This window comes from Bos javanicus, chromosome 14 (genome assembly GCF_032452875.1).
Source record: "Bos javanicus breed banteng chromosome 14, ARS-OSU_banteng_1.0, whole genome shotgun sequence".
NCBI lineage: Eukaryota > Metazoa > Chordata > Mammalia > Artiodactyla > Bovidae > Bos > Bos javanicus.
In genome coordinates, this window is record NC_083881.1 from 60,494,062 (window position 1) to 60,520,103 (window position 26,042).

The following is a 26,042-nucleotide window of genomic DNA, read 5'->3' on the forward strand; positions in this document are numbered from 1 at the left end:
ACCGTTTTGAAACACTGCTTTAAATTTCATCTGTTCTCCACTTCCAACTTTAATGTACATCAAAATGCTTTAATAAGTACATATAAAATATGTAATGACTGATCTACAACTCAGTTCCATAGATCAGTAGATATGTAGAGTGATCTACAACTGAGGCTGATATTTTAGATAATTGATAGTTAAAACATGTTGTACTGATATGAACTATTAAGAGGAGATACATCACCGTCCATAGATGAGGGAAAGCACATCCTTCCAGAGAAATGATTAGTTAATATGTGTACAAAATGATAAAATGTTAAAATTACTCATTTGCAACCTCCAATGGAATAATTCAAATAAGACATATCAATGGATGCTAATGCCATTAAATAAAAGAATATTAACATAAGCCAAAAAAATCATCCTACAAATTAGTTCTAATCACTAAAGGAGAATACGTATTTTAACACGGGGAAACCTGGCTATCGCCATCTTAATCACGGGAGCCAACTTAGTAGCACTGATAGTGTGGCGATCGCTGTAGCACCTATCAGGTTGATCTGGACAAAAATATACAACCTATTTCTAATCAGGTCTTGGTAACAATCTTCTAAGTTTTCAGAAATTGGAGAGAATAACAAGATAAATGATACACACACACAAAACCAGATAAACCCAGAACATGGGATTTTGTTCAAGAATCACTTAAAATTAATATCATAAAAACTAACAAGGTGGGAAAATTGTCCCAGATTTAAAAATATCACAGGATGTAACCATTAAATGCTATGAGTATACTTTGGTTTCTTAAAAAAAAAAAAAAAAGAAAGAAACCCTAAAAGCAATATACTAAAAGGAATTTTAGGACAAGTAGGGGAAATCTGAATATGAATTGGATATTAGATAGGATAATAAAATCGTTAATTTTCCTAGGTAGATAATGGCATATATTATATAAAATTTCCTCATCATTAGGAGATACATGCTGAAGTATTTAGATCTCAAGTCTTACATTGTTTGCAACTTACTTTCAAACAGTATAGCAAAAAATATGCATATTCATAAAACCAAGAATGAAATGTTAACAACAACAAAAAAAGGATGGGGATGAAGAGTAGATCTTGACAGTCATACACTCAATATTTATGATTTTATTTGAGAGTGATTCTCAGAATGGCCACATTAAATTTAAGTTAAGTCAAAGACAAATATCATATCACTTATATGTGGAATCTAAAAAAATGGTACAAATGAACTTATTTACAAACAGAAATAGAGTCATTACCAAGGAGGAAGAGGGGGAGGGATAAGTTGGGAGACTGGGATTGCCATATACACACTATTATATATAAAACATAATTAATAAGGACCTACTGTATAGCACAAGGAACTCTACTCAGTACTCTGTAATGACCTATGACAGGGAAAAGAATCTAAAAAAGAGTGGATATATGTACAGTATATATAACTTATTCACTTTGCTATACAGCAGAAATCAACACAACTTAAATTAATCAAAAGAGTAGGAAAACTTTGTACAGGTATGAGGAATCATGAAAGGTGCTGAGCTGGTGTGAGGGAGTCCCGGCCCCTCTGTGGAAGCTGCACTATTCGCTTCCGGTGAAGAATGCCTGAATGAAAAATCACCACCAACTAAGACATACAACTTCAGTGACATCTGAAAATTCAGAATGAGGGTATGCACAGAAAACATGACTTCCTAAAGGCCTCAGAACACAGCCTTTGCAGTGTCAAAAATCTACTATTTTTCATTTAATGCCTGACTCATCACAGCAAAAGTGACTTGAAAACCTGCTATTATAGGGTAAAGAGAACTAGCCACCATTTGACAAAAAATAACAGTACAATAAGCATGTAATCCTCTTGTTTACAGATTGCTTTTAACGTGTCCTCTTCAGAATTTTCACAATCCCCATTTTACAGATACAGTATCCCAGGGTCCCAGCTGTGACAAAATTCCCTGAAGCCATACAGAAAATAACCAACCGAACCAGAGTTTATACACAGTCTCCTGACTCCCAGTTCTCTGCTATTCCCTGATTTGTTGTCAGAATATAACTGATGAGTGGCCTGTAGCGCTGTTCAGGGAGAGGATACTGAGCTGTAAGAATATATGGAAGGCCCTACTAGAAGCAACTGCTGGGATGGAAAGAGCAGAGCACAGTGAAGAGGTTGGGCCCCGGTACACAACTGCTTCTCTGAATCCCTTAGAATCCTTACATTATCATGTACCAGCCGGCTGACATGAAGCAAGCTACTTTTTCTGTGACTCAGCTTTCTTAAACTGTAAATGGCAATGATAATAATAATGCCTACCTCCAGAATTTGCAAGGGTTAAGAAAAATACATTTAAAATGCTTAGGATAGTGCCTGCTATATAGAAAATCTTCAATTAATGATACTTAGTGGCCACAGGACTGGAAAAGGTCAGTTTTCATTCCAGTCCCAAAGAAGGGCAATGCCAAATAATGCTCAAACTACTGCACAATTGCACTCATCTCACACACCAGTAAAGTAATGCTCAGAATTCTCCAAGCTAGTCTTCAGCAAAATGTGAACTGTGAACTTTCAGATGTTCAAGCTGGTTTTAGAAAAGGCAGAGGAACCAGAGTTCAAATTGCCAACATCCGCTGGATCATCGAAAAAGCAAGAGAGTTCCAGACAAACATCTATTTCTGCTTTATTGACTATGCCAAAGCCTTTGACTGTGTGGATCACAATAAACTGTGGAAAATTCTGAAAGAGATGGGAATACCAGAGCACCTGACCTGTCTCTTGAGAAACCTATATGCAGGTCAGGAAGCAACAGTTAGAACTGGACATGGAACAACAGACTGGTTCCAAATAGGAAAAGGAGTTCATCAAGGCTGTACATTGTCACCCTGCTTATTTAACTTCTATGCAGAGTACATCATGAGAAATGCTGGGCTGGAAGAAGCACAAGCTGAAATCAAGATTGCTGGGAGAAATATCAATAACCTCAGATATGCAGATGACACCACCCTTTTATGGCAGAAAGTGAAGAGGAACTTAAAAAGCTTCCTGAAAGTGAAAGAGGAGAGTAAAAAAGTTGGCTTAAAGCTCAACATTCAGAAAACTAATAAGATCAGGGCATCTGGTCCCATCACTTCATGGGAAATAGATGGGGAAACAGTGGAAACAGTATCAGACTTTATTTTTTTTGGCTCCAAAATCACTGCAGATGGTGACTGCAGCCATGAAATTAAAAGACACTTACTCCTTGGAAGGAAAGTTATGACCAACCTAGACAGCATATTAAAAGGCAGAAACATTACTTTGTCAACAAAGATTCGTCTAGTCAAGGCTATGGTTTTTCCAGTGGTCATGTATGGATGTGAGAGTTGGACTGTGAAGAAAGCTGAGCACCGAAGAATTGATGCTTTTGAACTGCAGTGTTGGAGAAGACTCTTGAGAGTCCCTTGGACTGCAAGGAGATCCAACCAGTCCACTCTAAAGATCAGTCCTGGGTGTTCATTGGAAGGACTGATTTTGAAGCTGGAACTCCAATTCTTTGGCCACCTCATGCGAAGAGTTGACTCATTGGAAAAGACTCTGATGCTGGGAGGGATTAGGGGCAGGAGGAGAAGGGGACGACAGAGGATGAGATGGGTGGATGGCATCAGCGACTCGATGGACATGAGTTTAAGTGAACTCCGGGAGTTGGTGATGGACGGGGAGGGCTGACGTGCTGTGATTCACAGGGTCGCAAAGAGTCGGACACGACTGAGTGACTGAACTGAACTGAACTGATATGCAGAGTACATCATGAAAAACGCTGGGCTGGAGGAAGCACAAGTTGGAATCAAGATTGCTGGGAGAAATATCAATAACCTCAGATATGCAGATGATACCACCCTTATGGCAGAAAGTGAAGAAGAACTAAAGAGCCTCTTGATGAAAGTGAAAGAGGAGAGTGAATAAGTTGGCTTAAAATTCCACATTTAGAAAACTAAGATCATGGCGTCTGGTCCCATCACTTCATGGGAAATAGATGGGGAAACAGTGGCTGACTTTAGTTTTTTGGGGCTTCAAAATCACTGCAGATGGTGACTGCAGCCATGAAATTAAAAGACATTTACTCCTTGGAAGGAAAGTTATGACCAATCTAGATAGCGTATTAAAAAGCAGAGACATTACTTTGTCAACCAAGGTCCGTCTAGCCAAGGCTATGGTTTTTCCAGTGGTCATGTATGGATGTGAGAGTTGGACTATAAAGAAAGCTGAGTGCCGAAGAATTGATGCTTTTGAACTGTGGTATTGCAGAAGACTCTTGAAAATCCCTTGGACTGCAAGGAGATCCAACCAGTCCATCCTAAATGAGATCAGTCCTGGGTATTCATTGTAAGGACTGATGTTGAAGCTGAAATTCCAATACTTTGGCCACCTGATGCAAAGAGCTGACTCATTTGAAAAGACCCTGATGCTGGGAAAGATGGAGGGCAGGAGAAGAAGGGGAGGACAGAGGATGAGATGATTGGATGGCATCACCGACTCAATGGACATAGGTTTGGGTGGACTCCGGGAATTGGTGATGGACTGGGAGGCCTGGCGTGCTGTGGTTCACGGGGTCGCAAAGAGTCAGACACGACTGAGTGACTGAACTGAATGATACTGTCATTAATACTGAGGCTTCCCTGGTGGCTCAGAGGGTAAAGAATCTGCCTGCAATGCAGGAAACCCAGGTTCGATCCCTGGGTCGGGAAGATCTCCTGTAGTAGGGAGTGGCTACCCACTCCAGTATTCTTGCCTGGGGAGTTCCATGGACAGAGGAGCTTGGCAGGCTACAGTCCACGGGATCACAAAGAGTTGGACACAACTGAGCAACTAACACTTTAACTTTTCATAAGTATATATATGGGCTTCTAGACAGGAAATTAGAAAACATGTTTTCCAGGCCAATCTCTACCACGGACTAGCTGGCTCTATGGTCTTCTCTGAGTCATTATCCCCCTTCTGAGTCTCAGATTCCTCATTTATGAAAAAAAGAGGAGGGGGAGGGTGACAGATCATCTCTGATCTCTTAGCTCTGAAGTCTGAGTTTCTATCATTCATTTATGACCATGACCATGATTAACAGCATATACTGAAGAGAAGGCTACTCACTGTCATTTGATGGAATCAAAGAACTCTAGGCATATGCTATGCATTTATAATAGCTTTTTAAAATACGTCTTCCAAATGTACTTTTATCTGATACATTCATAGGCTTATTTTAAAAATAAATGTATTTTTCAATACTGCAAATCCTTTACATCACATTCACAACAAAATTTAACCTAAACCAATTCATTATGATGAATCACATTTAATGTTTCAAATGCTTCATCATGTTATTCAACCTAAAAATCTATATAACAGAGAATGCCTATATAAAATATATTAGGCAGAATTCTAAGATGACTCCCGTGATTGTGCTACCTTACATGGTAAAGGGATTTTGCAAAAGGAAGTAAGGTTACTAGCCAGTTGACCTAAAGATAAGGAGCTTATCTCAGTGGGCCTAACATATCCACATGAACATTTTGAAAGCAGAGTGCCATCTCTGGCTGGTTCCAGAAAAGTCAACCAGGGAGACTTGAAACACAAGAAGGATTCAGTGTTCCTTTGTGTCTCGAAGATGGAGGGGACCATGTGGGAAGGACCTGAGAGTAGCCTTTAGCAGTGCCTAGCTGAAAGGCAAAAAGAAAATGGAGACCTCAGGCCAACACCTGCAGGAGTCTGTTCTCTGCCAGTACTCAGCCCAGCCAACATCCTAACATCAGCCATGTGATGTCCTGGGCAGGAACCCAGCCGGGCCAGACGTGTCCTACAGAACAGTGAACTAGCAAATGGGTACTGTTTTAAGCTGCTAAATGTGTAGTAGTTGTTAATTACAAAATGTAATTCTTTAGATCATTTTTTTAATGGGATATGTATAAAAATAACCTGTTGTGACCACAGGAGTAGACCAATGGAAATTATTTGTAAGAACTCAACAGCCATAATAAGGAAAAATATATATTTTAAAACATATGTAAAAATATATACGAATGTGTACTTTGTCATGTCCGTCTCTTTGCAACCCCATGGACCGTAGCCCGCCTGACCCCTCTGTCCCTGGAATTCTCCAGGCAAGATACTGGAGTGGGTAGCCACTCCCTTCTCTAGGGGATCTTCCTGACCTTGGGATTGAACCCTGGTCTCCTGCATTGCAGGCAGATTCTTTGCCCTCTGAGCTACCAGGGAAGCCCCAGTATTAATAACATTATCCTCTGGAGAAGGGAATGGCTTCCCACTCCAGTATTCTTGCCTGGAGAATTCCAGGGACAGAGGGGCCTGGTGTTACAGTCCACTGGGTGGCAAAGATTTGGACATGATTAAGCACGCATTTGTATGTATATATACATATATACACTGCACAACTGTCGTATACATGTATATGATATGTGTGTGGGGAGTTAAAAGATGTTTAAAAATACTCAGGTAGAAAACTATAAAACTAAGGTCCAGATTATGTTGCTGTAGAGCTCTTAAACCATTCACTCTAGTGTTGGGTATTTTAAGACAGTGTATTTGGAGAAGGTACCTGCAGGTAAAAATCATATTCTTGAAGTAAAAAACATCACAAGCAGAAAGCAACACAGGAGATGTCCCTGTTATTCTTCTTCGTGTAGTCTGATGACTCAATTGCTTGGTACCCTCTGAATTCAAAGAAAACCATTTGATTAAATAAACAAACAAAGTTTCAGTTTCCCCTAATAATAGCTGAAAACCAGGAAACCCTTTTCTGGTGACTTGACAACAAAAATCAAAAAGTCCTTTCTGCTGCAGATTTTTAAACTCTTCCAAGCCCCAAAAGGAGGCTCACAGTCAAATGCCTAACAATCTCAGAGTGACTTTCCAAACCCTGTGTCCACAGAACCCATTCCTGCTTCCTCCTATCTGGAAAATCTCACCCCTTTTGGCAGACAGACTTATTTTAGAGTCAGGATTTTCCTGATGTTAATATGGAAAATGATTTATGGAAACAGGTTGAAGACAGATTGGTAGATCCTGAAAAATGACTTTAATTTTTGGTTTTGACCACAAGAGTTAATAAGCCTATTTACATATTTTATTGAAATATTTTGCAAGTATAATTTAGAGAATCCATTTGCATTTCATCTAGAGATTTAAAAAATGCATTAAAACATGAGAATTTCTAAAATTACTGATTTATAGAATTTCAAAAGCTATTATAGGGATCCAGTGTATCTTTGTAATTTTATGTACTCCCTTTCTATAGCAATGAGCAAGCTGAGGTTCAGAGTAGCTACTTTCTCTTTAATAAAAGATTTTTATCTTTAAAAACCAGCAATGATTTCAAATTGCACTTTAGCTGTCTTTTATTAATAACTTCTCTAATTTCTCAAAATTTCAAGTTGCCTCCAGCACTCTGGCTGGCTACTGTTTAGTAACTTCACATTGGTAGATATACCAGGATGTGAAAGAGGCTGGTTTATTTACGCACTTTGCCCAGCAAGACCTCAATATATGGATATTCCTAAGTAGATTACTATACGGTGTATAAAAGCTTGTGCACTCATATTTATGTTTGTTAGGACTTCTTACTATAATAAACATAATTCAAGTCTCTGAAAGTCTAAGCAAAATAGGGACAAATATCTGACAATTTCTTTTGGGCTAATCCAGGATTTGCATTAACAACTAAAATAAATAGAAATTAATAGAAATTAACCATTGATTTTCAAAATTGTTTCAGAGTTTAACACAAATTCATTCATTTCATCAGCTTTGTCACAACTATTATGAAAGTTAAATATTAATAGCTTCAATACAGTAAGCTACAAGTAGAGGTCACAGTTACGGTAGACATTAGGGCTGTTAAAATATATTCACATTTCTCCCACTTATGAAGTTCAGTGTGGTCATGTGACTTTCTTGGCCAATGAAATGTGAGCAAAACTGGCCCATGTAACTTTAGGGCCAACAGAAGCTTCAAATACAACAATTTGTGAAAAAATGTACACCACGATGAAGAGGGATTTATGTCAATTATGCAATGCTGGTTCAATTTTCAAAAATCAGTTAAGGTAATCCATCATATCAACAGGTTAGAATAAAAATCACATGATATCAATAGGTATTGAAAAAGGATTCAACAAAATCCAGCACCTATTCATCATAAAAAACTCTTAATGATAAGGAGTATCTACAAAAAGCTTACAACTAACATCTTACTTAATAGTGATAAACTTGAGCTTTCAAGATCAGATACAAAGCAAGAATTTTCCTTCTTACTACTCCTTTCAGTATCATACTGGAAGTTCTAGCTAATACTGTAAAAGAATAAAAGGAAATAAAAGGTATATAGATAGAGAAGGAAGAAATAAAACTGTTTTTGTTCACAGATGGCATGATTGTCTATGTAGAAAATCTGAAAAGAATTGACATTAAAAACTCCTGGAACTAGTAAGTGACTGTAGCAAGGGTGCCAAATAAAAGTTTAATATTTAAGTCAACTGCCTTCCTATATACCAGCAATGAACAAGTGGAATTTGAAATTAAAAATATAATACCATTTACATTAGCATCCAAAAAATGGAATACTTAGGTATAATAGCTAACAAAATATGTACACGATCTATATGAGGAAAACTACAAAACACTGATGGGTAACATCAAAGAACAACTAAATAAATGGAGGGATATTTCATATTCCTGGATAGGAAGACGTAATATTGTTGAAATGTCAGGTCTTTGCAACTCGATCGGAAGACTGAATGCAATCCCAATCAAAATCCTAGCAAGTTATTTTGAGATCCTGACAAACTGACTATAAAGTTTACATGGAGAGGCAAAAGACTCAAAGAATAAAGTTGGAGGACTGACACTATCCAACTTCAAGACTTACTATGGTGTTCCAGTAATGGATCAATAGAACAGAATATACAGCCCCCAAATAGACCCACATAAATATAGTCATCTGATATTCGACAAAGGAGCAAAGGATTCGAATACAATGGGGCAGAGACAGTCTCTTCAACGATGCAGCCAGAAGTACAACTGGATGTCCGCATGCAAAAAAACAAAACTAGACACAGACCTTAAACCCTTTACAAAAATTAACTGAATCACAAGCCTAAATGTAAAATGTGAAACTATAAATCTCCTAGAAGATAACATGGGAGAAAGCCTAGATGACTTTGGGTATGGCGATGACTTTTTAGATACAACAATAGCATGATCCATGAAATAAAGAATTGATAAGTTGGATTTCATTAAAATTAAAAAGTTTTGCCTTGCAAAACACTCTGCCAGGAGAATGAGAAGATAAGCCACAGGCTGAAAGAAATAGTTGCAAAAGACATATCTAATAATAGACTATAGAGAACTCTTAAAACACAACAATAAGAAACCATACAACCTGATTATAAGATGGGCCAAACAGCCTGACATCTCACCAAAGACGACAAGATACAGATGGCAAATAATCATATGAAAACGTGTTCTAGATCATGTCATCAGGGAAATGCACATTAAAACAATGAGATACCAGGACACACCTACTGTGTGTGTGTTAATTGCTCAGTTGTGTCTGACTCTTTGCAACCCCTTGGACTGTAGCCTGCCAAGCTCCTCTGTCTATGGGATTTTCCAGGCATGAATGTTGGAGTGGGTACCCATTCCCTTCTTCTTCAGAGGATCTTCCTGACCCAAGGATTGAACCTGGATCTCATGCATTGCAGGTGGGTTCTTTACCATCCAAGACACTAGGATTAGAATGGCCAGAATTTAGAACACTGACACCACCAAATGCTGCTGAGGAAATGGAGCAACAGGAACTCTCATTCACTGCAAAATGGAACAGACACTTTGGAAGACAGTTTATGCTTTCTTACAAAACGAAGCGATTACCTCAGAGAATCAGAACACTCAGCTCCCACTTGTTAATGTTGTTAATAATCATTAATCCTGATTTTAGCAAGAAATAAAACAAAGCTTATGACTTTTGCAGTAAGATCATTCTATTTTTTTCCCATAAAAGCGGAGGCTTACCACTTTGGTATTCCTAACACATTGAAGAAATTATAGCTCTCACTCTTACTCTTTTGGGAGTTGTCATTTCTATGGTACCTTCTCGTTCCCACTATCTGATGTTGCTATTATGACAAATGAAATTTATTTAGAAAATTGCTCCCCTTGCTTTTTTTAGCTGACAGGTCTGTCCTTGGTCACACATCAGTCCACTGATATTTTTGTGCCTGTTTCTCTCTGAAGAATGGACATGAAATATCATCAACCTCGTCTTAACTCTCAAGTCAGCTATTCTGAGGCAGCATTTTGTGGTGAGAAGAGCATGCCATTTTAGAATCAGATGATATGTGTTCAAGTTTTTATTTGATCATATGCAAACTTGAGATCAGATTTAGCCTATGTCACAGAATAAATGAAATGCAGTGGTATTTAATGAATAGTGATAAATAAGGATTGGATACTGTAATCTATGTGAAAGCGTTTTGAAAGCTGTAAAATGTTATACAAATCCTTCTTTGAAAAATGACTGGAATAATGTGAAATTATCCTAAACTTAAAGGGAGAAAAATATATATAAGTAAGTGGAGTCCTGCCATAGGAAGGAGAGCCTGCTGGCCAAACTGGATTTAGGAGTTGCTTTCTGGACGGGGGAGCCTGGTGGGCTGCCGTCTATAGGGTCACACAGAGTCGGACACGACTGAAGTGACTTAGCAATAGCAGTTCTCCATGCAAACCCACTGTTTTCAAATGATACCAAGGCAGTTGCCATTAAGTTGAGAACAAAAGAAGTGGGCAGGGCACAGAGGCTGGAAACTATAACAGGATCTTGAGGCTAAAATCTTTGTCCAATGAGGTGTTTGGTTAGAGTCACTTACACTTGAAACTGACTGGAATCAAACAGCCTTCTGAATTTCTGAAGGGTCTGTATAGAAAAAAATAATAACCAGTCCATTTATAATACAAAAGGTAACTACTTTTTTTCCTAATCTGTACTAGAGACAAGTGGGCTATAAAGTGGGCTATACCTTCTCTCTAATGCAAACCTTTGTGGCCATAAAGAATAAAGGACAAAGAAACACTTTCTGAAAACAGAAACCAGGGTCCCAGATATGTAAACCAAGAAATGTATTCTACTCTCAATCTTGATCATTCCCTCCAAATGGGATTTGAAAATTCCTGTGGATGACTGACTGATTGCTTTGTGTTTCTTATTCTCTCCTTTAGAAATGAAAATGTTTACTTTGGCTATCCTGTTGCTACCATTTAAACAGGATGTACTGGAGGCAGATAATATGTCTTACAGTTTACAGGTCACTATAACATGAAAAGCCATATGTGTTTATGAGGGAGAGGACTATACATCACTCAAAGATCCTAGACTTCAACCTTCAGGTAAGTGGATTACAGTTTAAGGTTGTCTTTCTTAGAGATTATCTATGTTCTATATGTAAAATTAGAATGTCCACAGATATCTGGTGGCTCACTCTGCTGGAAAAGTTAAAAGCCATACACTTCACCTTAGGTTTCTTCCATAGATTCTTTTACCATTCCTGTCTGTTTATCTTATTGAACAAAGAGGGAAATTACCAAATAACAAGCTAGTATTTTAAAAAACGACCCAGAGGGAGGGTATGGGGAGGGAAGAGGGAGGAGGGTTCAGGATGGGGAGCACGGGTATACCTGTGGCGGATTCATTTCGATGTTTGGCAGAACTAATACAATATTGTAAAGTTTAAAAATAAAATAAAATTAAAAAAAATAGGTAATTAGGCTGAGCTTAATAGTTTTTGTCCCCCACTGGTAATCATATCACTAGGTGGATATTTGTTAGTGTTTTGGGCTCACCAGCATTTGAACCTTCTTCCTGTGTCTGAAAAGCAACCCATCCTTTAACTGTAGAAGCTAATACTTTCACCTGTCATTTTCTCAACCTCCCTGTCAATGAGGACATGAGCAAATGGCCAAGGTTCTGCTGATCAGACATCATTGCTCCAGACTTACTGAATTTGGAGAGGAAGAACCAAAAAACTTAGTTTTACCGAATCACTGGGCTACTACAGGGCTTTGGAAGGTAGGGGAGCTAAACTGTAGGTAAGAACCAGATTGTGAAAGATTTTGAATGTCAGGCTAAAGGTTTTATTTAGTAGGAGATAGGAATCTACTAAAGTTTTTGTAGAAGGAGTAATGCAAGATTAAGATGATGCTTAAGACAATTGATCTGGGAACAATGAAGTTAGATTTGAGTGGGGAGATCAAGAAATGGAAGAGAGCAGGTTGGGAGATTCAGATGATTTCAAAGATGGACCAATACAGTCCTAAACTATCAAGGTAACAATGAAAATGGGGAGGAAGAAAAGACTGAGGAGCGCTGAGAAGGCAGCATCTCCTTTGTAGAAGGTGCCAGCTGGTGGCACACAGTTAAGCTACGCGTGGGCAACGTTGGCTCAATTATTGTTTAAATGTTTTCACTTAGGCACCAACATTTTAAAATGTAAAGGATTTAAGTGAACTGTCAGATTTATAGCTTCTCTTTGGGAAGAGAAGAATAAATTGCCAACCCTGGGCTGATATTCAACTTGGCATCAATTAGCTAGAACTGGGTATTCACCATTCGTTTTTGGATGGATAAACTTTCTCCAGCTTTTCAGAGTCCCTGCATTTTCTCTTTTGTATAGTATCTGGCCTACTTCACTGATGTATGTTACCTTCCTGGCCTTTGACTTACAGGAATAAGAAGAGAACAAGTGATCACTGGAAGAGCTAAAATAAATGTCCCTTTCATTTTAGTCTAATTAGGCATAATCTAAACCTTAAATGATTCTTCAAAACTAGAACTGATATAATCACTTTTGTGTTAGCTTTTTCAACTGGTCAAATAGTATTATACATACTATAGATATATATATATGTCACCTTGATATGTGTGTGTGTGTGTGTGTGTGTGTGTGTGTAGCATTAGGTAAATCCCTTCCTCCCCAAATAAACATCATTGCCATATCTGAAAGATTATACGGAATGATCTTAGATCAATAATATGGCCCATGAAGACCAGCAGAGAGCACTTGACCATCGTTCTTGGCAGCACTGGGAAGCTGCCACTACGACTTTCTCGTGGGTTTCTTTTATAAGTCATTACACACAACATGTCTCAATAGGGAAGCTTGTCCCCATTTTCTAGCTTTGAATTTAGTGAACCTGCTCAAGGATCATAGCAAATTGAGGTTTAACTTCACTTTTGTATTAAATTTAAACTACTTTAAGGGTATTATTTGGACACTTGGCAGTGAAAGATTTTTAATTTTTGATTAAAATGCAATATTGATAAGCATTGTGAGGGAACTGTTCTTTGATTTACCTTTTTAAATTCCAAAGTCTTTTGCCTCACTTTAGTCCATGGGGTCACAAAGAGTCAGACACAACTTAGTGTGACCTTAGTCAGACACAACTCAGTAACAATAAGCCAAAACATAAATCTAATATAAAAACTGTGCTATTGTTGAATATGATGTGGACTCATGTAAGAAGTGATTTACTATATAGAACCAATCACAATCTAGGGGACATTATATGTATAGTATCCTCTAAGAAAAGATATGTATTAGGACTAGTACGGTCTATTCGTGTCCTGTCCCCAACACTGGCATTGTGAAAATACACAAAAGCTATGAACAGTGAATTTTAATAAGTCTAGATCACACATCATAATTTTAAAACAGTGTAAATATAGTGGCTAGCAGTCAGTTACACTGATATTCAGCTTGAAAAGAATGGTAGAACTATATACTGTTGTTATTAATAGTGGAATACCTACAGTGCTAGACATGATGTTTGTATTTAGGAGGATTATATTTAAGTGTATGAATAATTTTTTGTTCCAATGGAGCTTGAGTAAAGTGCTAAGCTCCATTTTAATCAAATGGGACTGCTTATTAAGAATTAAGTACACAGGGAACTATATTCAACATCCTGTGATTAAACCATAATAGAAAAGAATATTAAAGAGAATGTATATATGTATAACTGAATCACTTTGCTGTACAGCAGAAATTAACACAACACTGTAAATCAACTATACTTTAATAAAAAATAAAATTAAAAAATAAATATATCACTTAAGGATTAGAATAAGATAATGTCTTTTACTGATTGTACAGCCTCTTTAAGAGTGGAGGATAATTAAACAGGTCTTCTGAATACAGTCTATTTAGTTCCTTTTATATTAATTCCTCATAGCTTCACTGTCACATGCAAAGACACTTTCCTCAGTTCTTCTGGTGATTTTTAAACTATTCTTATTTCTTGGATGGTTTTCTTGTAACTTAACTTTCAAAACAGTGGCATGTAAAATAAATTTAATAAATTAATTTATTCTGTTAAATAATATTAAGTTGATAGGATCTCTCCTTCTGTAGGATTGCCAAGTCAAATTTTAAACAAAGAAGGAAGAAGGCCACAAAATCAAGCAAATCAAATTCGTCACATACTATATGTATGTAATTGAACAAAAATCACTAGCCCAGAAACAAGTAACTTTAAGATATCTTGAAAAACCAGATCTAAAAATATTAGGATATATGCCATTTCCCTACATTACATGACCATAACCATTGCCCCTGGATCTATGGGTGGGAGACTTGCTTCTCCTACATGGAATGGTAACCATTTCAATGGTTTCTTCTTTCTCATAATTATTATAATGTTTAAAAATTCTACAAACAGTAATATCCTATATTGGAGTGGTAGACTCAATGTTGGGGCCAAGGGGCTTACATAATGATGCTAATACTTAACTCAGAGAGTTCAAGGATAAATAAACATAATTTAGAAATAGTTAAATAACAAGTAGATGCTATTGTATTACTTTTATTTAAAATAAAACTATTCAGAGATTTGGAGAATAGTTATCTGGAATATATCCAGGGACAAAGAAGCAAAAAAAAAAAAGAAAAGAAAAAAGGAAAGCATACAAAAAAAGTAGTTACAAAGACCAGTTGACAATCTTATTTTATTTTGCTTATACTAATGACCCTTTCCTCCTCACTCAAGTCAGCCCTATTGAGATTTATAATCTGTGGCTAAGTTCCTTAAATATTCAGTCTCAGTTTTCACATGTATAAATTGATAATAATAATAAGTTCCTTGAAGAATTATCATGAAATCAAAGGAATGTGGCACAGGAGAAGGTGCTCAATAAATGGTAACAACCATAATTGTTGTACTTGATTTTCAAAATATAGCACGTTGCAAGGAAATGCAGTAAAATAATGAAGAAACAATACACAGAATAGTTGGGATTATAAACTTCAGAGCCAGATTATGGGTTTTGATCCCAGCTCCACTTACTGGCTGTGGACTCTGGGCAAACTGCTCTCAAAGGTATGTAAGAGGCACTGAGAGCTATCACTGACACCTGAACCGACGTTTAACCCTCATTTCTCAGGATACCCTTTCTGTGAGTCCTCAGTTAGGCTTTCTTATCATCTTCTTATTGCACTCTGTACTTCACCTTCCTAAGCCCTGTCACAGTTTTAATTACATAGCTATTTCCTATTAATCTCTCTCCATTAGACTGTGAGTTCTAAGAAGATAGGAAGCATATTCAGCTAATTAAGGACTACCACAGTGACTAACACATCTCAGAGCCTCAGGAAATATTTCTGAATGAATGAATGAGTAAATAGAATATAGTCTCTCCCTAAACATCTCAGCACTTCTTGTGTAAAATAATGCCTGGATGTGCTGTCCAAGAGAGAAATGAGAATATGGAATTGGAAGGCAGAGTACATTTGAGATTAGTTAGCTGTTGCACTATTTCTGAAAAGACCAAAAAAAAAAAAAAAGAAGAGACTAGCTTTAAAATCAGACTGACTACTGAACTGATCAACTGAAAGAAGTGAAAATGTTAGTCACTCAGTCATATCTGACTCTTTGTGATCCCAAGGACTGTAGCCTGCCAGGCTCCTCTGCCCATGGAATTCTCCAGGTAATAATACAAGAGTGGGTAGCCATTCCCTTCTCCAGGGGATCTTTCCAACCCAGGGATGATTACTTTAGTTAAATCACACTGGCTGGTAGACCACTGCTCTCTTTTGAAAATCATCTGTTGTGATGGATTTTCTTTATAAATTAGTTTGGTTTCACAGTTATGACTATAATAACTTGGTCCTGAGTAAGCTTATGAGAGTATGTTATCCACATGAATTTTATGTGTCCTGTTGGGGTGTCTCAAGAGAAAAAAATTGCAGAGAAGCACCACTCCAGGCCAGTGATTTCTAACTTTTATAACTCTTCAGGGCATATTGAAAAACCCTCAACAATCTCAGCACTTTCAAGAGTGGTAGGAGTATAGCAGAATCAAAGAAGAAAGTTAGGATTTCTTCTCTTGGCGGTAAAATGACTATAACCCAGTGGAAAGACCTCTAATTTATGGGGAGTGCCTCCTCTCTGGTTACTTGTACAGAACTATATGTTTCATTTTAAAAACGCTGGCTTCCTTATGGAACATTTTGTCTTGGCAACTCAAGAAACCATATTATAGGACAGAAATCTATTCCAATTTCCCATGTGTAGATGTAGGAATTTCCTTTGGGATTAGTCTGTAAGAGTCAAGGTTAAGTCAATGTACTTAAAATTTAGAAAAATTTTCATTTACGTAAGTTTATTTTTTGTCTCAAAAAGGCTTTAGGATGGTATTTTGTTAATCCAATAATTGTAGCTACTACTTAAGAATGATGATAGCTTACCTGAAGCAAAGTCAAGACTGAAGACTTGGTGTAAAAATTCAAATTGAGAAATGAGTTTATAACAATGTGTCTTATTTAAATATGTATCTTTACATACACCTAGATTTGAGTTCTAGTTTCAATACTTACTAGGTATGTGATTGTGGCCAAGTGTATGCAAATAATAAACTCGTATAGCTTAATTTGGGTAAACAGGTTGTGTGATTGACTGGGCTTATATGCTGACTATTACCTACTATCTGGGTAACCTTGGGTAAGTTTCTGAATCTCTCTGCCTAGGTTTCCTCATTTGTTAACTGGGGATTATAAAAGCTCTGTCTCATAAGACTGCTGTGGGCCTAAAAGAGTACGTGAATGTCAGGTTTCTAGAATAGTGTCTGGCTAGTAACAAATACTGAAAGTTTTAGCTACAATTATGATCATTCCTTTTACCCAATTTGATTTTCTAATTTCTTGACTTGTTTATATCTCCTGAAATGTTAATCATTTAATAACAGAAAACAAGTAAAACATAAATGTACAAGAACAGTAAAAGATTAGTATGAAAATTAAAAGTTACATTTATATAGAGACGTAGTACCATACCATTAAACCTGTATTAATCTAATGAAAACTGATACTGCAACAATAAGCTAGAAGAAACCTAGACAGCAATAATAGCAAGTTGTTCTGAAAAACACTTTTCAGATGTATTTTTAATCACCATTTTCCACCTCCTGTCCTCCACTGGGAAAAATGGAAAATAATTATTTCTACCTGTTCTCAGAGCAGGTAATTTCTTTCAAATTAGGGCTCACTGCAGATTTACAAATAAGAAGTCATTGACTGTCACAGAATAAAAGCAAAGTAAATCCTAAAATAGAGGTAATATGATGATGATAACAGATCTACCCTGATATATGTGCAAAGATGGACAGTTTACAACTAGCTTATTAATAAATTGATAAACAGCATTTCAAATGTTGGGACACTATTATTTAGCAGCCAATTCTTACTTTGATTTACAAATTATGTTTCTAGTATTAGTTGTTAAATCTTATAGGAACGTTTTTCACAAAGAAAACCTATGTTGTGTTATTGAAAACTTCATGAAGGACTTCACATCACTTGGTGAAAAGTTTAAAAGTTGAGTCCCCTTCAGCTGTTTTTCTCATTAGCTCAATTAAAATGGCATCACTCAAACACCAGAGATTGACAACCAATGGTCATAGTATTGTGCCTGCCAACAAAGTTCAAGGGCCCACAGCACAAACCAGCCTTTTGTACCGTCAACTTTGACCCGTCCATTATATTACCCCCTTTCCTCATTCGGATCGTGTTTCAAAGCTCTGCTACTGCTTTTTCCTTTACTTTTTGATTATTTCTGTCCTTGAAATCAAATGCTAATACCAAGACGGCGGGAGGAAACGGAAACAAGACCAAGTGGGGTGCACCCAGTAGCGCCACCCTGCCACCCACCCCATCCTCATCCAACTCTCAGGCACTGTTGAAGTCAACTTCATTAGGAAAACCAAGTCAGCGCCTGTGGAGCTCTCCAAACCACCAATCAACAGAACTTCTCGGCCAGCCGGCGCTCTGGGGGTCTCTGGCCCCAGTCACAGACCGAGAGGAGAGGGTAGGAACACTGCTGCCTGGAGTTCTCCAAACCCTGCCAACCCTCCAACCACCGACTTCTCGAGACGGGAGATGTACAGGCTGAAACCCCAACTACAGCCTCACCTTCTTCCTCCAGGGAGTTCATACAGGGAAAGTAGCCGGCCAGTGCCTCGAAGGAGGCGGAGAGGCTGCTCCGGCTCTGCGAGCGCTGCATGGAGCGCCCCGCGGCGCCGGCGCCCCCTAAGCCCTGCCGGCCCATCTTGGACGAAGACCCGCTCTTCCCGCGGTACAAGATACGAGGCGTCTTGGCGGCTGGGGCGCGGCGACCGCAGCGCTTCTAGGGCCGCGATGGTGCCGCGGGACCCCAGGGAACTGACCCCTGCCTCCCTGACCTGGTCCGGACCAGACGTGGCTTTCTTGGCTACCGAGGGTCTCCACTCTTTGGGGAGGCGGGGATCGGGTAAAAGGAAGGGATCCAGGCAGTGGCGAGCGGGGACGCGGTTGCTCGATGGGAAAGTCCGAAGTCTCGCCAGGAGGGAGCTGAGGTTCCCGGAGGCTGTGGCTGCGAGTCAGTCTTGGCGCCCTCCCCTCTCCGGGAGATGCTGCTGATGCTGAGGTCCCCGCCAATCAGCAGCCGGAGGGGGAGGCGGCGGCGGCGGCTGCAGCACCTCGGAGGGCTGGCGGCTTGGAGCGCGCACCTCAGGTTCAGGACAACTGCGACCTCCAGTAGCTCCAGCTGTTTCCGCTTCTCTCCCCCCTCCCCGCCCCCAACCGCGTGATGAATGCCAGAGAAGGGTCGTTAATTAAGACAATAGGTTAGGCATCGCAGATGGGTATTATCTCAAATTTTTGGTAGTCATTTTCCCTCTCCTCGGTCTCACTTAAAATTTATTAACGCTCCTCAAGAAGAGACAGGGAATACTGAAATTTTCTCCAAATCATAAAACAAAGGCTCCCCAATTTTCAACAAGTTCCATAAAAGCCTACAATTAGCTTTCTCCTTTATCTGCTTTATTAAAAAGATAAAAAGTCAACAGAAGGTAAAAAAGGTTTTTAAAAAAAATCAAAAGCCTGAAAAAGCATCAACACAAAAAAATGGACTGTGATGTTTACCAATTTTGCTTTAATTTTAAGAATTTTTAATGCTTTCCCCCCCCAAATTAATGTGTTACCTATTGTTGCTAAGAATGATAATGAGCACTGTTAGGCTTTCAAAGGTAACATCCTCTTAACATAAACCTGGAAGCAACACAGACATACAGAAACACAACAGTTTGTAAGTGAAATAACATCCCATTCTGCAAATCGCAGATCTCTATTCCAGAACATAGAGCAACCGTAATTCCATTTTGCTGCTGCTGCTGCTGCTGTTAAGTCACTTCAGTTGTGTCTGACCCTGTGCAACCCCACAGACGGCAGCCCACCAGGCTCCCCTTTCCCCGGGATTCTCCAGGCAAGAATACTGGAGTGGGTTGCCATTTCCTTCTCCAAAGCATGAAAGGGAAAAGTGAAAGTGAAGTCACTCAGTGGGAGAAGGCAAAAGACTGTCCTCCTTTTTGTAACCTTAGACAAGCCCCTTGACCTCTCAGTTTCCCCATCTAGGCAGGTGGGAAGACAGGGAACAATGGTGATTCCAGACCTAACCATGTCACAGCTTGATTGCTGGCTGTGTGTTTTAGGGGATTTCAAAAGTGTTTGTAAAATGTAAATTATGCAATCTAAAATGGTTCTTTCATACCATAAGTATTTCCTGATTACTACATATGTACAAGTTCTTTGCTTGATATACTGGGAAATACAAGGAAAGTCACTCAGTCATGTCTGACTCTTTGCGACCCCATGGGCTGTAGCCTACCAGGCTCCTCTGTCCATGGGATTTTCTAGGCAATAGTCCTGGAGTGGATTGCCATTTCCTTCTCCAGGGGATCTTCCCAACCCAGGGATCGAACCTGGGTCTCCCGCATTGTAGACAGACGCTTTACAGTCTGAGCCGCCAGGTAAATACAAATACTCATTCAATTAATAGTAATTGAGCTCCTAGTGTATGTCAGGTACCTTTGTAAATACTGAGGGCATATGGTGATCCAAGCAGATAGAAATCCTTGCTCTCATAGAGCTTATAATCGCGTAGGGGGGAAAAGACGCACACACACAAATCAGTAAATTATATAGTGTTTATATAAGGGGTATAGGACAGCAATTCAAACAATAGTTGTCTGGGTGGATATCACTGACAAAGTGACATCTGAATAGAGGTATAAAGAAGCTGAGAAAGTAAGCCATTTGTATATGCAAGAGAGAGGGTTAGTTTGAGGCAAAGAGAGCCTCCAGGACAAGCTCCCTAAGATATGATGTCCTCATGTGCCACAGAATAGCAAAGAGGCCAGGGTGGCTGGAGTGGAGTGAGTAGGAAGGAATGGAGGTCAGAGAGATAAGACAGAGAAGGGACAGGTTACACAGGGGTATGCGAACAACTTTGGCTATAGCACATCACAATTTAGACAGTACAAAACAATGCACTCATATAAGAACCCTCTCAAACCTTTCTAAGAATTAGGAAGCTTCCAGGACAACTAAGAGTGCTATCACATGACAACTTTTTGTTGCTTAGACTTAGGATCGGGCTTCCCTGGTGGCTCAGACGGTAAAGAACCCACCTGCAATGCGGGAGACCTGGGTCGATCCCTGGGTTGGGAAGATCCCCTGGAGGAGGGCATGGCAACCCACTCCAGCATTCTTGCCTGGAGATTCCCCATGGACAGAAGAGCTTAGTGAGCTACAGTCCATAGGGTTGCAGAGTCAGACACGACTGAGCAACTAAGCACAGCACACAGACTTAGGATCATCCAGGTTTCTTGCTTCTGTTTTTCTGATAGACTTTTTTTGTCCTTCCTGCTACTCTCTTAGTTCAATTTCCTATTCATTATTCACCTTCCTAAAATACCAGTGTTTCAACAGAACACTGATAGAACTAGGAACTCTATGAGTATTTTCTCACACCATATTGCTTTTATTCAGAGATAGAAATGTTTTTAATAAATGAAATTTTCATTAGAAGAATAAAGAGAGTCATAGCATTTTGAAAACTGAAAGGACTATTGGAAGTCATCTAATGCGTTTTTTAAAACTGGTGGTCACAAATTTTTGGTGAATCACAAAAATAACTTACTATTAGAATGAGCCCCATTCTAAAAAATAAAATCAGAGTGCAGTAACTAATACAATGCAGTTTTTGTAACAACAGGAGTATTAGGTCATGAATATGTGTGCATTTCTGTGTGTTTGTGTGTTTACATGTGTATACTAAGTTGTGATCAAGAGAAATGTTTCAAGGAAGAGGGACTAAGTAGGAAAATCCTAGGAAAATAAATTGGCCAAGGGTGGAAAAGCTTTATTTTGGTATCCAGGACATCATAAGGAGAGTTGAAAGTCATTTAGGAAGGGGGTTATCTTGGGTTCCTACCAGTGACACCATAGTGATAGGAAATCTAAGACCTGGATCAGTGGTCACACCAGAGTTGCTTGGGTCCTGCCTTCTCTCCATTAATAACCTGGCTCTATGCTCCAAGATGCTGAAGCTGAAGCTCCAATATTTAGGCCACCTGATGCAAAGAGCTGACTCATTGGAAAAGACCCTGATGCTAGGAAAGATAGAAAGTAGGAGGAGAAGGGGACCACAGAGGAAGAGATGGCTGGATGGAATCACCAACTTGATGCACATGAGTCTGAGGAAACTCCGGAAGATAGTGAAGGATGGGAAAGCCTGGTGTAACAGTCCATGGGGTTGCAAAGAGTCAGACAAGACTGAGCGACTGAACAACGAATGGGCCAAGAAGAGTTTAGTCTGGAATAGCCCAGATGCATCTGTTTTTCCATGAGCATCACTTCTCTCTTGTAGATTCAGAACAAAGTTGTCCTGGGAAGCTTTTTGGTAATTTTTCCTATAGTTGGGATTTGAGAGATATAAGTAAGTCATAGAAGACTGACACAAGGAGAAACAGGAAGTATAAAGAAGAAAGAAGGAAAGCACCTTATTTCAGGGAAGGAAGCATCAAGGAGAAAGAAGACCATCAGCACACAAGTATCAGAGACAGACAATAACGGCCAGGGACCTCTAGTCTTGAATGATAACATGTGGAATATATGGAACTTATTGAGAACATTCACAATTCCGCTTTTCTGGTCCTATGCTTAAATGTTTTCGTATATAATAAATATATAAATAATATTTCTGGTTTATATGTTTTTAAAAGTTGATTTACTATTCCTTATTCCATTCTGATAATATGTACTACCAACATACCAAAGGAATTTAAAATTTACATAAAAAGTAAACTATTGATAAAAGATTGGAAATGTCATTTCCTCCATACCAGAAAGGACATTCAAATGGCTTTGGATGTAGTTTTCAAATGATGGGCTACTATATTGTTTCATTATGTAAACTAAACCTAATTTCAGAATCATTATAATCTCAGAGAAGGCAATGGCACCCCACTCCAGTACTCTTGCTTGGGAAATCCCATGGATGGAGGAGCCTGGTGGGCTGCAGTCCATGGGGTCGCTAAGAGTTGGATACGACTGAGCAACTTCACTTTCACTTTTCACTTTCCTGCATTGGAGAAGGAATGGCAACCCACTCCAGTGTTCTTGCCTGGAGAATCCCAGGGACGGGGGAGCCTGGTGGGCTGCCGTCTGTGGGGTCGCACAGAGTCGGACACGACTGAAGTGATTTAGCATACTTATAACTTTCTTACTCATCCAAAGATAATCAGAGAAAAAGTGAGTCACAAATTTATATACTAATCACTTTCTAAAAGCAAATTCTGGCCTTGAAAAAAATACCACCAATATATATGAAAATTATATTTTTGAAGAAAAGATATATAGATTGATACAGCTTGCATGTGATATCATAACATTCTATTTGATGAATATGAAACATCACACCAATTATGCCATTTAATTCTTACATTAATCCAGAGTGTCATTATTTCTTTATAGATGAGTTAATGCTCAATAATATTGAGGTTCAATGCCCTATATACTATATCACAGGTGTCTCACATATACATAAACACAGATGAAACATATGAAACAGAGATGATAGATACAATATGAACTATGTAGTAAATTATTTGGTTCAAAATAAATACTGAAAAAATATATTTAAAACTATAATGTTTCTTCTAACAATATACTAATATTAAATCCATATTTGCTCTTTTAGTCAAAACATTAATATCACATAGCCATATCAACCCTGAATATTCATTAAAAGAACTGTTGCTGAAATGGGAGCTCCAATACTTTGGTTACCTGATGCAAAGAGCCAACTCAATGGAAAAGACCCCGATGCTCGGAAAGACTGAAGGCAAAAAAAAAGGGCAGCAGAGAATGAGATGGTTGTACAGTGTCACCAACTCAATGGACATGAATTTGAGCAAACTCCAGGAGATAGTGGAGGACAGAGGACCCTGGTGTGCTACATTGCATGGGGTTGCAAAGAGTTGGACACCACTTAGCTACGAAGACAACAACAACAACATATGTATTTCCTCTCAATTCTAACGGGACCAGAAAGTTACATGTCATTTATTTTATATATTTATTATTGTATACATTTATTATATGTATCATTTTTTATAATAGTTTCTCCAAAAAAAAAAATCACCAAAATTTTAAAGAGTGTTAAATTAGCTTATTCCTGAAATAGAAGCTTGGTCACTGAAGTGAATGCATAAAGAGGTTATTATGTGAAGTAGTTACATAGTGTCTAGACCAAGGATTAGTTCAACTGGGAACACAGTTGTGCCGTTGGCAGCCTTGCTCTTTTCTATGCTAGAAATGATGTAGGCAATGATGATGAGAATGCAAACTACTAATAAAGGACAGGAAAGAGGAAGTAAGTCATTCTGGAAAGTAGGGGAAAAAACAAGTACTAAGGCCCAGAAATGCATATGCTAAAAAGACACAGAAATAGAATTCTTATTGTTGCTCCGTCACTATTTGGTGTATTCAGTCATCCCAGGAATTGCTGGTTGTTAAAAGAGATAGGAATTACTCAGAATAGGTATAAAGCCACATTGCAGACTGAACTAACCTATTTCTTCTTGATACACCTTTGCTCTTGATAATAGGACTTCATCTCTACCTCAGCCTTCACAATAGATTTCAATTACCTTTGCCAAGCTGGACCATTCCTCTCTATGACCGCAAAGAATCCTATACCAAATAGGAATATTTGTGCATATATTTTGGTTTGTTTTATTCAAAACTAACTCTCAAAATATTTGCAAACAATGTGACTGACAAGGGATTAATCTCCAAAATATACAAACAGCTCATGCACTTCCAGTATCAAGAAAACAAACAATCCAATAAAAAATATAGGCAGAAGATCTAAGTAGACATTTCTCCAAACAAGACATACAGATGGCCAAAAAGCACATGAAAAGATGTTCAACATCACTAAGTATTAGAGAAATGCAAATCAGAACTACAGTGAGGCATCACCTCATACCGGTCAGAACGCTGCTGCTGCTGCTGCTGCTGCTGCTGCTTAGTAGCTTCAGTTGTGCCCAACTCTGTGCGACCCTATGGACAGCAGCCCACCAGGCCCCTCTGTCCACGGGATTCTTTAGGCAAGAATACTGGAGTGGGCTGCCATTTTCTTCTCCAACTAGTCAGAATGGCCATCATCAAAAAGTCTACAAACAACAAATGCCGGAGAGGGTGTGGAGAGAAGGGAACCCAATGACACTATTGAAGAGAACGTAAATCAGTGCAGCCACTATGGAGAATACAGAGGTTCCTTAAAAAACTAACATGTGAACCATCAATCCTACTCTTGGGCATGTATTTGGAGAAAACCATAATTCAAAAAGATATGTGTACCTCAGTGTCCACTGCAGCACTGTTTACAATAACCAAGACATGGAAACAACCTGAATGTCCATTGACGGGGAATGGGTAGTAGTATATACATACAAAGGAATAACTCTCAGACAGAAAAGAATGAAATGATGCCACTTGAAGCAACATAGGTAAACCTAGAAATCAATATACTGAGCGAATTAAGTCAAAGAGAGTAAGACAATATCATCTGATATCACTTACATGTGAAATCTAAAAAATTATATAAATGAACTTATTTACAAAACAGAAACAGACTCATAGACTTAGAAAACAAACAGTATTACCAAAGGGAAAGGATGAGGGAGTTTCCCAAAATTAGGAGTTTGGGATTAACATAGACACACTACTATTTATAAAATAGATAACCAACAAGGACCAACTCTACAGCACAGGGAACTCTACTCAGTACTATGTACTAACCTATATGGGACAAGAATCTGAAAAATAATAGATACAGGTATACCTGAATCACTTTGCTGTACACCTGAAACCAGTACAACATTGCAAATCAACCCAGGAATCGAACCCGGGCCTCCCACATTGCAGGCAGACGTTTTACCATCTGAGCCACCGGGGAAGCCCCTGTAAATCAACTACCTTCCAATATAAAATAAAAATTAAATTAAAAAACCCCAGTTCTCAGAGTCCATACATATATGTGTGCGTGTGTGTACATAGTCCTTTAAGACAATGGTTTCCAAGTTTGAGAAACTTTCTGTGCCAGTATTCTCTTCATTATTCCAA

The 26,042-nt window shown here is 38.5% G+C and overlaps 1 protein-coding gene across 40 annotated transcripts in view; it reads right to left on the reverse strand.

The window, feature by feature from the left end:
- Positions 1 to 26,042, reverse strand: part of RIMS2 (regulating synaptic membrane exocytosis 2) — a 605,437-nt gene that overhangs the window by 11,985 nt on the left and 567,410 nt on the right. Inside the window, exon 1 of one of the 40 annotated variants that reach the window (XM_061439216.1) lies at positions 18,504 to 19,622. The exons of the other annotated variants lie outside the window; for them this stretch is intronic. Coding sequence (XP_061295200.1) covers positions 18,504 to 18,639 — 136 coding nt within the window. The 5' untranslated portion in view covers positions 18,640 to 19,622. Of the gene's footprint in view, positions 1 to 18,503; positions 19,623 to 26,042 lie in introns of those variants that run through there. 40 annotated transcript variants of the gene reach the window in all.